Source organism: Manis pentadactyla, chromosome 18, assembly GCF_030020395.1.
Source record: "Manis pentadactyla isolate mManPen7 chromosome 18, mManPen7.hap1, whole genome shotgun sequence".
Classification (NCBI taxonomy): Eukaryota; Metazoa; Chordata; class Mammalia; order Pholidota; family Manidae; genus Manis; species Manis pentadactyla.
This window is the reverse complement of record NC_080036.1, coordinates 31,822,473-31,836,006: the sequence shown is the minus strand read 5'-3', so window position 1 is coordinate 31,836,006 and position 13,534 is coordinate 31,822,473. Positions and strand designations below refer to the sequence as shown.

Here is a 13,534-nt window from a genome sequence, read left to right as displayed (position 1 = left end):
AACATTCTATAAAACGCAGTAGCCCAGTAGCCCATTTTATACTTCCTTTAACTATATATTGCAGTTTAAAATGCTCAAAATTGTGTCAATGTGCCAACACAAATCTCAGAAAAAGCGTCAATACAAGCAAATTTTGTGGTTACACATGCATATGCTTTTGCAATAAATTTTCCATTTCTGAAGTATAATACAAGCTTTATATAGTCTGATAGTTTAGAAAACTTATTAGCCAAACAACTTACGAAACAGCTGAATCTAATTTATAGTTTATAATGTATCATTAAAACTGGCATCCAGTGAAAACTGAACTATCAAAATACAACACTGACGTTACACTATCTCCTTGTGAACACTGGATAATCAAACTACTGGCATGTAGCCGTGTTGGCATTTGCCTTTGTAATGCAAACAGGCTTCATCACACACTGAACTGGAACTCTTAAATGTCCCAGTTTTGAATGAATCTTTATGATTACCAAATCTTAAACTTTAATCACTCATTTAGGTTGCTCTTAACAATGAGAGAATCAACAGATAATTTTGAGATCAGTGAGCAGTTGACCGTTATTTACAAAGCACTACTTCAGGACACTGGAGGACCATGGTCTTGGCTCCCAGATCTGGATGACTTGCTTCCCAGGAGCACTAATGAGCAGCCAGTGGAGGGAGGAGGTGGTTCCATAAGCTGATAGGCCCATGAAAACATACCATCTTTATCCTTCATCATCAAATAAAGGCTGTTTCCTCCTGTAATACACAACTTATAGCATGAGACTTCCAGTTCGGTCCTAAATGTTCACTTTAAATTACCTCCAAAAAAGGTATATCTTCAGTGTAAACACACTGTGGAGAACCAGTAGGTTCTAAGTTATGAGGAAGCAGACTTCACCTTGAAATAAGGTCTACTGAATCACCAAAACAGGCAGTTGCTTAGCACAGCAGTGTCCATCCTTGAACATTCAAGAAAAGGTAGTACAGTTACTTGATATTTGGCAAGGGATCCTGTTTTTAGGTGAGAGATTAGTCTCTTTAAATCTAAAATGTGATTCCATGAGTCTATTTGTTGGAGTAAGCCCTGAATCAAGTTTATTTCCCTGAGGCTAACCCTACCACAGACTTTGTACCTTGGTGTTCATGCTCAGTGGCCCTGAATACAAATGAATCGCCAGATCCAGGAATGAGGATGACCATGGTTCACACTCTGGCAGTCACACGGGGAGTAACTAAAGCCCGAACATTTACACAGCATGTTTGAAAAGAAATTTCTGGATGGCATCCTATTTTTTAAGTTATGGTGTTTATTTTCAATTACAACAAAATATCTTGTAACAAGAGTCAAATATGTGATAATACAATTTCTTTATTAAAAATAATTTACAGCATCAGTAACATATACACAATTGTCATCAACTGAACTCTGCCTCCAATATATTTCTATACAATACTTAACATTATTGAACTTTAAACTGTTACACTGCTTTGTTGGCTTTAAATAACAGACAATGATTTATAGTTACTTAAGATATGTTTCAGTCACATATTATGTGTAAAATTGAAATGTCAGCACTACCACACTGCAGGGGAAAGAGCACTGAAAAAGCCAAAGCCCATCTCCTCCTCCAGATCAAGCTAAGATAGAATCAACATCCACTACCTTAAGTGCCTTCTCCAAAACCTAGGCAAAAAAAGGTGTCTCTTAACGCGACCATACAAGAGTCTCCGTCAAATACTTTGTTGTCCTCCTGTCCCTCCCCACTGAAGTGAATGAGCACAACACAATCAGGACACGTGCCGAGACCTGATGCGGATTTACGCCCTCGCTGTACTTCCCTTTAGTCCCACTGCAGTCTGATTACCATAAAAAACTGAGCAATCTTCCGATCCCTCCCAGATGTCAGTTTGGAGACAATACAGGAAAAAATGACAACTGTCATCTTGGACACTTTTCAGACCTAACAACGGCAACTCAGTGGCTGGGTGCCATTTTCACTGACTTCCTTTTCTAGGAATAGCTAACCCCAAAGGTATGATATATGGAAATGGTCTGTAGTATAATGTTTTCTAAAAGATTTTTTTTTAATGCTGCTGCTCATAATGACTTTTGAAAAATATACTTTCCGTTCACAACAGTGACTTGCTTCTCTCATGTGCCTATTTACATTTCCTTTCCACAACTTTTGGAAACACAAAATTACCTAGAACAAGGGAACGGAGTTGAAAGGAAAACAATAAAAACCAGATGCCACATCTATGCAAACAGATTCCGACTAGAGGCAGAACTGCAGGCACACCCTGGGACACACACCCACGACTCTCCTCCCCAGCTGACAGCCATGCTTATCAAGCTTTTTGGTTCTCTTTAAGAGATTAAGAGAACCTTGATTTTGTTCCTGAAATACAAGAGCTGTTTGTACAGTAACTGGACTAGGCAGACTGGAGATGCAAATGCTTAATTCATAGCTTGCTGGCTTTATCATCTCCATCTCCTGGATCAGCTGTTTATGAAGATGCCCACAGGCTGCATAACGGAGTATGGCTTAGGGATACAGATCTTTTCTCCCACACAATCTGCAAGTATCACTTCTTCCAAGCAAGTAACAGGTATTTTAACATTCAACTTCTAAATTCTCCATCCCTATCTCATGTTTTCATGTAAATTAAACACACAGGCACTGACACACAGCACAGTATCAAGAACACATATTGATTTGAAAATACAAAATACATTTATAAGACATTTAAATAAAGGGAAATCATTTCATCGAGCTCTAGTCCATTTAATTGTCTAAACACGTATTTGCAGAATATCTTCAAAAGATTGTATCACTGATTACGTGCAAAGTTCTCAGTGGTCTTCACCCACTGGTTTGGTAGTTTCAGCATTTTAGCTTAAAACAATTCTTTATTCTGTGCAATGTGAGTTAATTCTGAGCTGCATTAACGTGGTATAAAGAGCTCCACGTGAAATTAAAAATCACTACAATTAGCCTTTTGCCTTTTGTTAAGTTTAGCATCTTAATTTAAAATGAAAGGCACAGGACTTTTCTGGAATTAATTATCCAACCTTTTTCTAACAAGTCACCAAACCTCTTGTTGACAGAAGATTCAATGTGATAGACATGCACAGAGAGAAAAATTCAGACACAATTTAAGTATTTCGTCCTGATGGTCAGCTCTGCTTAAAACAAAAACATAATTAACAGAATCATGCATCCCAGGTAAATGATTCAAAATGACAGGAGGTCAATTTAAATAATTAAGAAATAACATTTTTAAAATGCTTAGGACTGAGTTACCATATAATTTAGGGTGGATAATTGCAGAAGTCTAGAGAAAATCATTTTAGTGTTTAATGATTAAATAAAGTTCTCTTCTGCAACTATAAATGGGTGTGGAATTTTGAAAACATTTGGTCATAAGAAGTTATTGTATCACATTAGGTGAGTAAACAATCTAATCCAATTAATACAGTGCCATCTGAGATTTGCCAAAGGGTCACAGTAGCAAATTACTAAAAAATTAAGAGCTGCATATGGGATTACAGGATACCTATTTTCACTGCTGGTAACACAGTGCTACACAGAGGTTACTCTGTAAGCCATCTTCCAATATGGAGTGCACCCTGGCTGGCTGGACAGAGTGACTGTGCCTGGGGCAGGTTCTAGCCCTCGCCATCAGACTGGGACTGACGATAATCCTGGCCTGTATTACAAACTAAAATTGCCAACTATGCCCAGCTCAATTCTGAAAAGGAATTAGTGTGTCTGCAAGTCCATTCGTACATCATATTCCAACTCCCACAAATTTAGTCTCATCTGGTTTCTTGTATTTCAATCTGCTCTTAAACCAACAAACAGCAGTACAGTTTTACAGGTGCAAAACTAGACATGACTTCAGGAAGGTCACTCATATAAGAATCTTCAACACAAGTTCAAATTCTGCCTTTATTTACAAAATGGTCTGATAAAATATCCCCCCCCACACTTATGGTCTCTTCCACAACACTCTTCACACGTTGATTTTAGCAATGTTAATAGCACCATTCATTATTATTTAAAATCAAAAAGACTTCATTTCAGTCACTACACTGATCCATAATCATTTCCATCCACGGATAAGTGTGCAAAGTGGGCCTATCTGCCGCTCCGTGGTGAGGGTTCCTGGGTCCAGCACAAAAGGCCATGTTGCAGTTACCAGTTAGGAAGGTATCCGTGGTGAGCAGTAGATACTATGAGAACTTCCGTGCCACAAAATTTAATAATCCTCCATGTTTGTACAATGTTACTTCCACCTCATTTTCAAACGAAGCGATCACGCCGAACACCTTCCCAGTGCTTGTCTTTAAACAAACAGAAACACCCCACATAAGCGGGTTAACACTCTGCATCTTCATAGTTGATGACTATACTTGCCACACCCTTATTCTATCTAAGAAAACTTCCTCCCGCTGGAAAAATTCCTGACTCACCTAACCAAGGCTTCACAGCTAAGTGGGAAAATATCTTACTCCCTAATAACAAGTGTTGTATCGCCTAGAACACTAAACCAAATGACTCAGGTTCTGATTTATTAAGCAGGGAGGTTATACTCCTTCGCTCTTTTTACATTAATGTCCGTTGCATGCATTATCTGCTCCTCTCTTCCCTTTCTTCCCCTTACCTGTCATCTGTTATTACTCTAACCCTGAATGCTCTACTCTGGCTTCTCTTGGAGTGATGTGTCTGCTGGAATCAAGATCAGGTCAGGACGAAGAACTGATAACCAGGAAAAGGCAGCTTACTGAGCAGCCAGCGCTTCCCACTTTTCCTCAGAATATCCACTACATAAACCCAGGTTCAGGTACCCAGGAAACAGCCACCTGAAACTGCAATTTATGTTCACTAACTGACAGGGGTATGCCATTTACTGCTAGGTGCCTTTTACTCAATTTGGAACCAACTACTTGAGTCTGTGGTACAAAATCATACATTTGACCATTTTAGAGATACCTTTATATTTAATGTAACTCCAGGGAACAGCTCTTCCGGAAATGTTAAAGAGAACGTTTCTCTGCCAGAGAGGCCCAAGGAATTTGCATTTTCTCCAGGAAGGAACTGAAGTGGAGCTATGCCAATTCCAATCAAGTGATCTTTGTGAATTTTTTCATAACTTTCGGCCAAAACAGCTTTCACACCCTGTTAACAAACATGCATTTTATTTCCTTCAGTCACCTCTGAAAGTCATTTTGCTTTACTGAACATTTTAAAGGGAAAAAATTCTACCTTTGGCGTTTTTGTAAAAGCTTTTAACCCAATGCCCTGTACTACAGGCCAATGTTTCAAAGAACTCTTTTAGAGATTGTTTTGCTGTATCTTTGAGCAGTGCCCTAACTTCTCCTGCCTGCCCCCTGCCAGTCCAGGGTTAAGATCTGCCAGTGCCAACCAACCACGACAAGCTCTACAGGTGGGGCAGCTGCTGGGAACTCCAGCAGGGCGCAGGATGCCTTCTCTAGGTCACAGTGGGTCCAACATGGGTGTTCATCAATACTCTCTCTTGAAATACCACTAAAATGAAGGGACAAAGAAGCATAATTCCATAAGAACAAAGAGAAGAGGATGGTGAATTATACAAATATTTAGAAGACAGAGGTAGGTAACTGACTTGGCAAACAACACTGAAACTGCAAAATGATAAACTGAAATTAAACAGTGATGCCAATAAGATCTGAGCCGATTTGCAACTGAACGTAGACAAAGGCTTGAGACTCAGAGCAAGAGGTTCTCAGAACACTGTTAAAAGTTTATAAGAAGCAGTAAGATCTCAGCTCAGCCCCCACTCCAGAAGAGGAGAGGTTTATTCTTGGGAGAAAATAAGCTAGATGGGCCCCAGGCCCATGTTTCTCACTTTTTTTTTTCATTATTTTCCCCCCAGTCACATTTTTCCTGTTGTTAAAAAAAATTCATCCAAGCCAATTTGAAGATCTAACTGGTTCTATTAAGCAATTCAAGAATCGGACAGCATCTCCCCTGGCAAATACAGATGCTTCCCAAAGGACGACAGAAAGGGAAAAAGTTTTTAAAAATAGGGCAAGGATATCATAAACAGAAAAAAGGATTATTTCAGGTGAGGTGGCTTTCATTTGGGGACAAATGCTCTTACTGGGTGGACTAACCTAATCCTCCTTTGGGGGATGAGAAGGACACATGCGTCATTATCTTACTGACTCCAGAGATTCCCGACTAACTCCATTTCTAGGGGAGGCTGAAACTGCATCTAGGCTGGTATTAAGCCCCAGTTTGGTGACCTGGCCTAGAAGTGACACCAAGTGTTTGTCTTTTTAACACTGTCCACCCCCCCAAAACTTTAATACCACAATTATTCTGTCGTCTACTTATTTACTGTACATATATCTGTACTTCATATATAACAAAAGTAAGATTTTAATATCCCTGTAGAGAATGGATGCTCTGGACTGAGGAACACAGGGCACAGGGGGCAGGAAGGGGTGAGGACATGTTCAGAAACAGGGCACTGAGTAAGTCTGCATCCAATGGGCCCACTTCCTTGAAGAAACTGAATGGCCTCAGAGAAAATCCTTACAGATCTAACATGTAGGGCTCCCTAAATGGAAGAGGTGGCTTGCCATCCAATCATCTACAGTGCAGGGGCCAAAGGCAGTGCACCCCAAGGTGTGCCGCTGGAGCCATGCAAGCTGAAAACAGACTAGGTGTGGCAGGCAGGCAGGGACATGGTACAGTCGATTCAGTTCCTCTCTGCGCCCCACTGGCTGTGTGTGGCCCATCAAACATTTGTTTACCAAATATTTACTCTTTCATATGCCTGTGAATTGCTTCCCTTTCCCTCTTAAGTCAGAGACCCCACACCCTTCCCCTTAGTTCAGGACACATGTACCTCACTGTCTTTGGAATCTAAGACCTATGGATTCCCCGTAATTCAACTTTGGTTTTTTTCTCCTGTTAGTTTGTCCCATGTCAATTTAAATCTTAGAGTGGCTAGAAGGACCCCGAGGGATACAAGAAATTTCTTCCTCCGCAATAGGACGGCCCATTAACTGACAAAACACAGCCCATAACCACAACATGTCACCAGGTTTTCCATGTCTGGATGAATGGACAGACCAGGGTCACCAGCTGTATGAGGAAAGCCTCCAACATAAAAAGCAAGGACTAAGGAGATTAAAGATGGCGGCATGAGAGGTGAGACAGACAACTCCTTCCAAAACCACATATAATACAAAAATATAGTTAATACCACTAATCCTAAAAGAAAACAGGAAAGAAGGCTGCACCAGACTGCATACACCTAGAGAACAGAGCAGACCTCATGAAACAGGGTAACATACCAAAGCCTTGATCCGGCAGGACCCAAGTCCTTCCCCCACCCACGCTTACCTGCGGGAGGAAGAGAAACGGAGCAGGGACGGGGTGGAAGCCTAGAACTGCTGAACACCCAGCCCTGGAGATCTGCTTTAGGGGCACAAACCGACATTTCATGGTGCTCTGGAGATTAGTGGGGTTGGAAAGCTGACAGGCGGACTACGTGGAGACTGAGATTCCAGCCATTTGTGGAGGACAAGGATCCACATCCAGCTGCTCTGGGACAAAAGAAAGGTGGGCACTCTGAGAGACTTCCTAACAGCGAGGGGGCTGCTAAAGGGGCAAGGAGTGCACAGAGCTTGCTGCTCAGGAGAAAGTATAGGTGGACAAAATTGTCTGGGAGCACTCTGCCCAGCAGGTTGGGAACTTTGAGGAGCTTCAGACACTCCATCCCCCTAGCTGGCTACTCAGCTCTGAGGCCATCCACTGTGATACGCAGCCTGATGTGCCTTCCTCCTGGCCTGCCAGCATGAACTTTCAAACCAGCAGTCCGTGCCCTGGCGTTAGGCCAGCCAGAGGGAGGCCCTGCTTACGGCAGCTACAAACACAAATCACAGAGGCTTACACCTGTGTGCTTGGCCCGCAGGTTCTGACAGTGAAGACAGGCACTGCAGCCGGGAAGCAAGCAACAGCTCTTTCCTCCCCCTCCAGGCACCAACGCCACTCCCCTGTGACCCCTAACATCACTCCAGGGGGGCTGACCAGCTCCAGAGATTAGAGCTTCTGGGCACTACAGTGTGCCACCTACAAATATGAAACGTCAAAGGAACCTGGTGCAAACCCAAATCTCACAAACACCAGAAAAAGGGCCAAGTGAAACCAAACTCACCAATCTTCTTGAAAGAGAGTTCAAAATAAAAATCATAAATATGCTCATGGAGGTACAGAAAAATATTCAAGAACTCAGGGACTAACTTAGGATGAAGATTCAATCATTAAGAAATTCCATATCTGAAATGCAACATACAATGGAGGGATTTAAAAGCAGATTAGATGTAGTAGAAGAGACGGTAAATGGAATACAAATTAGAGAAGAGGAATACAGAAGCTGAGGCACAGACAGAAAAAAGGATCTCTAGGAATTAAAGAATATTCAAAACTGTGTAACCAATCCAAACAGAACAATATTCTCATTATAAGGGTACCAGAAGAAGAGAGAGAAAAAGGGATAGAAATTGTCCTTGAGGAGGTAATTGCTGAAAACTTCCCCAATCTGGGGAAGGAGATAGTCTCAGTCCATATAGGTGCACAGAACTCCCAACACAAGGGACCCAAGAAAGACAACACAAAGACATATAATAATTAAAATGGCAAAGATCAAGGATAAGGACAAACTTTTAAAAGCAGCTAGAGAGAGAAAAAAGATCACATAACAAAGGAAAACCCATGAGGCTGTCATCAGACTTCTCAACAGAAACCTCACAGGCCAGAGGGAGTGGCATGATATATTTAATGCAATGAAACAGAAGGGCCTGGAACCAAGAATACTCTACGTGGTAAGATTATCATTTAAATTTGAAGGAGGGATTAAAAATTTTCAGATAAGCAAAAGCTGAGAGAATTTACCTCCCACAAACCACCTCTACAGTGCATTTTGGAGGGACTGCTACAGATGCAAGTGTTCCTAAGGCTAAAGAGATGTCACCCAAGGGATAGACAAAGAGTACAGAATATGATACCTAATATATAAAGAATGGAAGAGGAAGAAAAGGAGGAAAAAAATAAAAGAACCTTTAGGTTGTGTTTGTAATAGCATACTAAGTGAGTTAAATTAGACTGTGAGATATGAAAGGAATCACCCTTGAACCGTTGGTATATTTGAATCTAAAACCTGCAATGGCAATAAGTACATACCTATCGATAATCACCCTAAATGAAAATGGTCTGAACACACCAATCAAAAGACACAGAGTCACTGAATGGATAAAAAAACAAGACTCGTCTATATGCCACCTACAGGAGACTCACTTCACACTCAAAGACATACACAGACTGAAAGTAAAGGAATGGAAAAAGATATCTTATGCAATTTATAGGGACGAAAAAGCAGGAGTTGTAGTACTTGTATCAGACAAAATAGATTTCCAAACAAAGAAAGTAACAAGAGACAAAAAAAGACATTACATAATGATGAAGGGGTCAATCCAACAAGAGGATATAACTATTACAAATATCTATGCACTCAACACACGATCACCTACAGATGTGAAACAAACACTAACAGAATTAAAGGGGGAAAAAGACTGCAATGCATTCATTTTAGGAGACTTCAACATACCACTGACTCCAAAGGACAGATCAACCAGACAGAAAATAAGTACGGAGACAGAGACACTGAACAACATGTTAGAACGGATGGATCTAACGGACATCTACAGAACACTCCATCCAAAAGCAACAGGATACACATTCTTCTCAAGTGCACATGGAACATTCTCCAGAATAGACCACATACTAGGCCACAAAAAGAGCCTCAGTAAATTCCAAAAGATTGAAATCCTACCAACCAACTTTTCAGACCAAAAAGGTATGAAACTAGAAATAAATTACACAAAGAAAAGGAATAAGCCCACAAACACATGGAGGCTTCATAATATGCTCCTAAATAATCAATGGATCAATGACCAAATAAAGACAGAGATCAAGCAATATAGAGAGACAAATGACAACAATAATTCAACAACGCAAAAATCTGTGGGACGCAGCAAAGGCTGTGCTAAGAGGGAAGTATACTGCAATACAGTCCCACCTCAGGAAAGAACAATCCCACATGAAGAGTCTAAACTTACAATTAACAAAACTAGAGAAAGAAGAACAAATGAGGCCCAAAGTCAGTAGGAGGGACATAATAAAGATTAGAGCAAAAATAAATAAAATCGAGAAGAATAAAACAATAGAAATAATCAATGAAAGCAGGAGCTGGTTCTTGAAGAAAATAAAACAAAACAGATAAACCCCTAGCCAGACTTAATCAAGAAAAAAAGAGAGCCTACACACACAAACAGAATCACAAATGCAAAAGGAAAAATCACTGTGGATACCACAGAAATACAAAGAATTATGAGAGAATACTATGAAAAATGATATGCTAACAAACTGGATAACCTAGAAAAAATGGACAACTTTCTAGAAAAATACAACCTTCCAAGGCTGACCCAGGAAGAAACAGAAAATCTGAATAGACCAATTACCAGCAACAAAATTCAATTGGTTATCAAAAAACTACCTAAGAACAAAAGTCCTGGACCAGATGGTTTCACTGCTGAATTTTATCAGACATTTAGTGAAGACCTACTACCCATCCTCCTTAAAGTTTTCCAAAAAGCAGAAGAAAGAATACTCCCAAACTCATTCTACAAGGCCACTCTAATACCAAAAGCAAGCAAAGACAGCACAAGAAAAGAAAATTACAGACCACTATCCCTGATGAACATAGATGCAAAAATACTCCACAAAATAGTACCAAACCAAATTCAAAAATACATCAAAAAGATCATCAATCATGAACAAGTAGGATTTATTCCAGGGATGCAAGGATGGTACAACATTCAAAAATCCAGCAACATCATCCACCATATAAACAAAAAGGACAAAAAAAACATGATCATCTCTATAGATGCTGAAAAAGCATTCGACAAAATTCAACATCCATTCATGATAAAAACTCTCAACAAAATGGGTGTAGAGGGCAAGTACCTCAACACAATAAAGGCCACATATGACAAACCCACAGCAAACATCATACTTAACAGTGAGAAACAAAAAGCTTTTCCTCTGAGATCAGGAACAAGACAGGGATTCCCACTCTCCCCATTTTTACTCAACAAAGTTCTGGAGGTCCTAGCCATGGCAATCAGACAACACAAAGCAATAAAAGGCATCCAGATTGGCAAGGAGGAAGTTAAACGGCCCCTATTTGCAGATCACATAATATTGTGCATAGAAAACCCTAAAGAATCCACTCCAAAACTACTAGATCTAATATCTGAATTCAGCAAAGTTGCAGGATACAAAAGTAATACACAGAAATCTGTTGCATTCCTATACACTAACGATGAACTTAGCAGAAAGAGAAATCAGGAAAACATTTCCATTCACAATTGCCTCAAAAAGACTAAAATACCTAGGAATAAACCTAACCAAGGAAGTGAAAGACCTGTACACTGAAAACTACAAGACACTCATGAGAGTAATTAAAGAAGATACCAATAAATGGAAATACATTCCATGCTCATGGGTAGGAAGAATTAATATTGAAAAAATGGCCATGCTGCCTAAAGCGATCTACAGATTGAATGCAATCCCTATCAAAATACCAACAGCATTCTTCAACAAACAAGAGCAAATAGTTCTAAATTCATATGGAACCACAAAAGACCATGAATAGCCAAAGTAATCCTGAGAAGGAAGAATAAAGTGGGGGTGGATTACGCTCCCTGACTTCAAGCTCTACTACAATGCCACAGAAATCTAGACAATTTGGTACTGGCACAAGAACAGACCCACAGACCAATGGAACAGACTAGAGAGCCCAGATATAAACAGAAGCATATATGGTCAATTAATATATGATAAAGGAGCCATGGACATACAATGGGGAAATAACAGCCTCTTCAACAAATGGTGTTGGCAAAACTGGACAGCTACATGTAAGAGAATGAAACTGGATTATTGTCAAACCCCATACACAAAAGTAAACTCGAAATAGATCAAAGACCTGAATGTAAGTCATGAAACCATAAAACTCTTAGAAGAAGACATAGGCAAAAATCTCTCGAATATGAACATGAGCAACTTTTTCCTGAACGCATCTCCTCGGGCAAGGGAAGCAAAATCAAAACTGAACAAATGGGACTACATCATGCTAAAAAGCTTCTGTACAGCAAAGGACACTATCAGCAGAACAAAAAGGCATCCTACAGTATGGGAAAAAATACTTGTAAATGAAATATCCCACAAGGGCTTAACATCCAAAATAAAGAACTCACACACCTCAACACCCAAAAACCAAATAACCCTATTAAAAAATGGGCGGAGGATATTAACAGGTACCTCTCCAAAGAAGAAATTCAGATGGCCAACAGGCACATGAAAAGATGCACCACATCACTAATTATCAGGGAAATGCAAAATAAAACCACAATGAGATATCACCTCACACCAGTTAGGATGGCCAACACAGAAAAGACTAGGAACAACAAATGCTGACGAGGATGCGAAGAAAGGGGAAACCTCCTACACTGCTGGTGGGAATGTTTAACCACTATGGAAAGCAATATGGAAGTTCCTCAAAAAAATGAAAATAGGAATACCATTGGACCCAGGAATTCCACCCCAGGGAATTTACCCTTAGAAGACAACTTCTCAGATTCAAAAAGACATAAGCACCCTTATGTTTACTGCAGCACTATATATGATAGCTAAGATATGGAAGCAACCTACATGTTCATCAGTAGATGAATGGATAAAGATGTGGTACATATACACAATGGAGTACTATTCAGCCATTAGAAAGAAGTAAATCCCACCATTTGCAACAACATGGCTGGAGCTAGAGAGTATTATGCTCAAGTGAAATAAGTCAGGAAGAGAAAGACAAATACCAAATGATTTCCCTCATTTGTGGAGTACAACAACAAAGCAAAAACTGAAGGAACAAAACAGCAGCAGACTCAGACTCCAAGGAGGGACTAATGGTTACTAAAGGGGAGGGGTTGGGGAGAGTGGGTGGGGAGTGAGGGGGAAGGGGATTGAAGGGCATTATGATTGGCACACATGGTGTGTGTGTGGGCTCACGTGGAAGACAGTATAGCTCAAAGACAAATAAGGACTCTGTGGCATCTTACTACACTGATGGACAGTGACTGCAATGGGGTATGGCGGGGTACTTGATAATAAGGGTGAATGTAATAACCACATTGTTTTTCTTGTGAAACCTTCATAACAGTGTATATCGATACCTTAATTTAAAAAAAAGTCTCAGGAAAAAGGGAAACTATACCTGTAATTAATATTCACAATATTTATAATATCTCAGAAAGATGAGAGAATCAGCATTTCCATCTTAAGGGTGAAGACTAAAGACTCAAAAAGAACAAAGTTCCTAAGATATGACAGCGGTAAGGGTTGGTTTTGCCCAGCCTTTTCACAACTACAAA

The 13,534-nt window shown here is 40.1% G+C and overlaps 1 protein-coding gene across 1 annotated transcript in view; it reads right to left on the bottom strand.

Moving 5' to 3' along the window:
* Window positions 1–1,342: 1,342 nt before the first annotated feature.
* Window positions 1,343–13,534, bottom strand: part of IREB2 (iron responsive element binding protein 2) — a 54,365-nt gene continuing 42,173 nt past the window's right edge. Inside the window, exons 21-22 of the mRNA XM_057494847.1 lie at window positions 4,989–5,174; window positions 1,343–4,339 (exon numbers count right to left, since the gene is read on the bottom strand). Coding sequence (XP_057350830.1) covers window positions 4,229–4,339; window positions 4,989–5,174 — 297 coding nt within the window. The 3' untranslated portion in view covers window positions 1,343–4,228. The remainder of the gene's footprint in view (window positions 4,340–4,988; window positions 5,175–13,534) is intronic.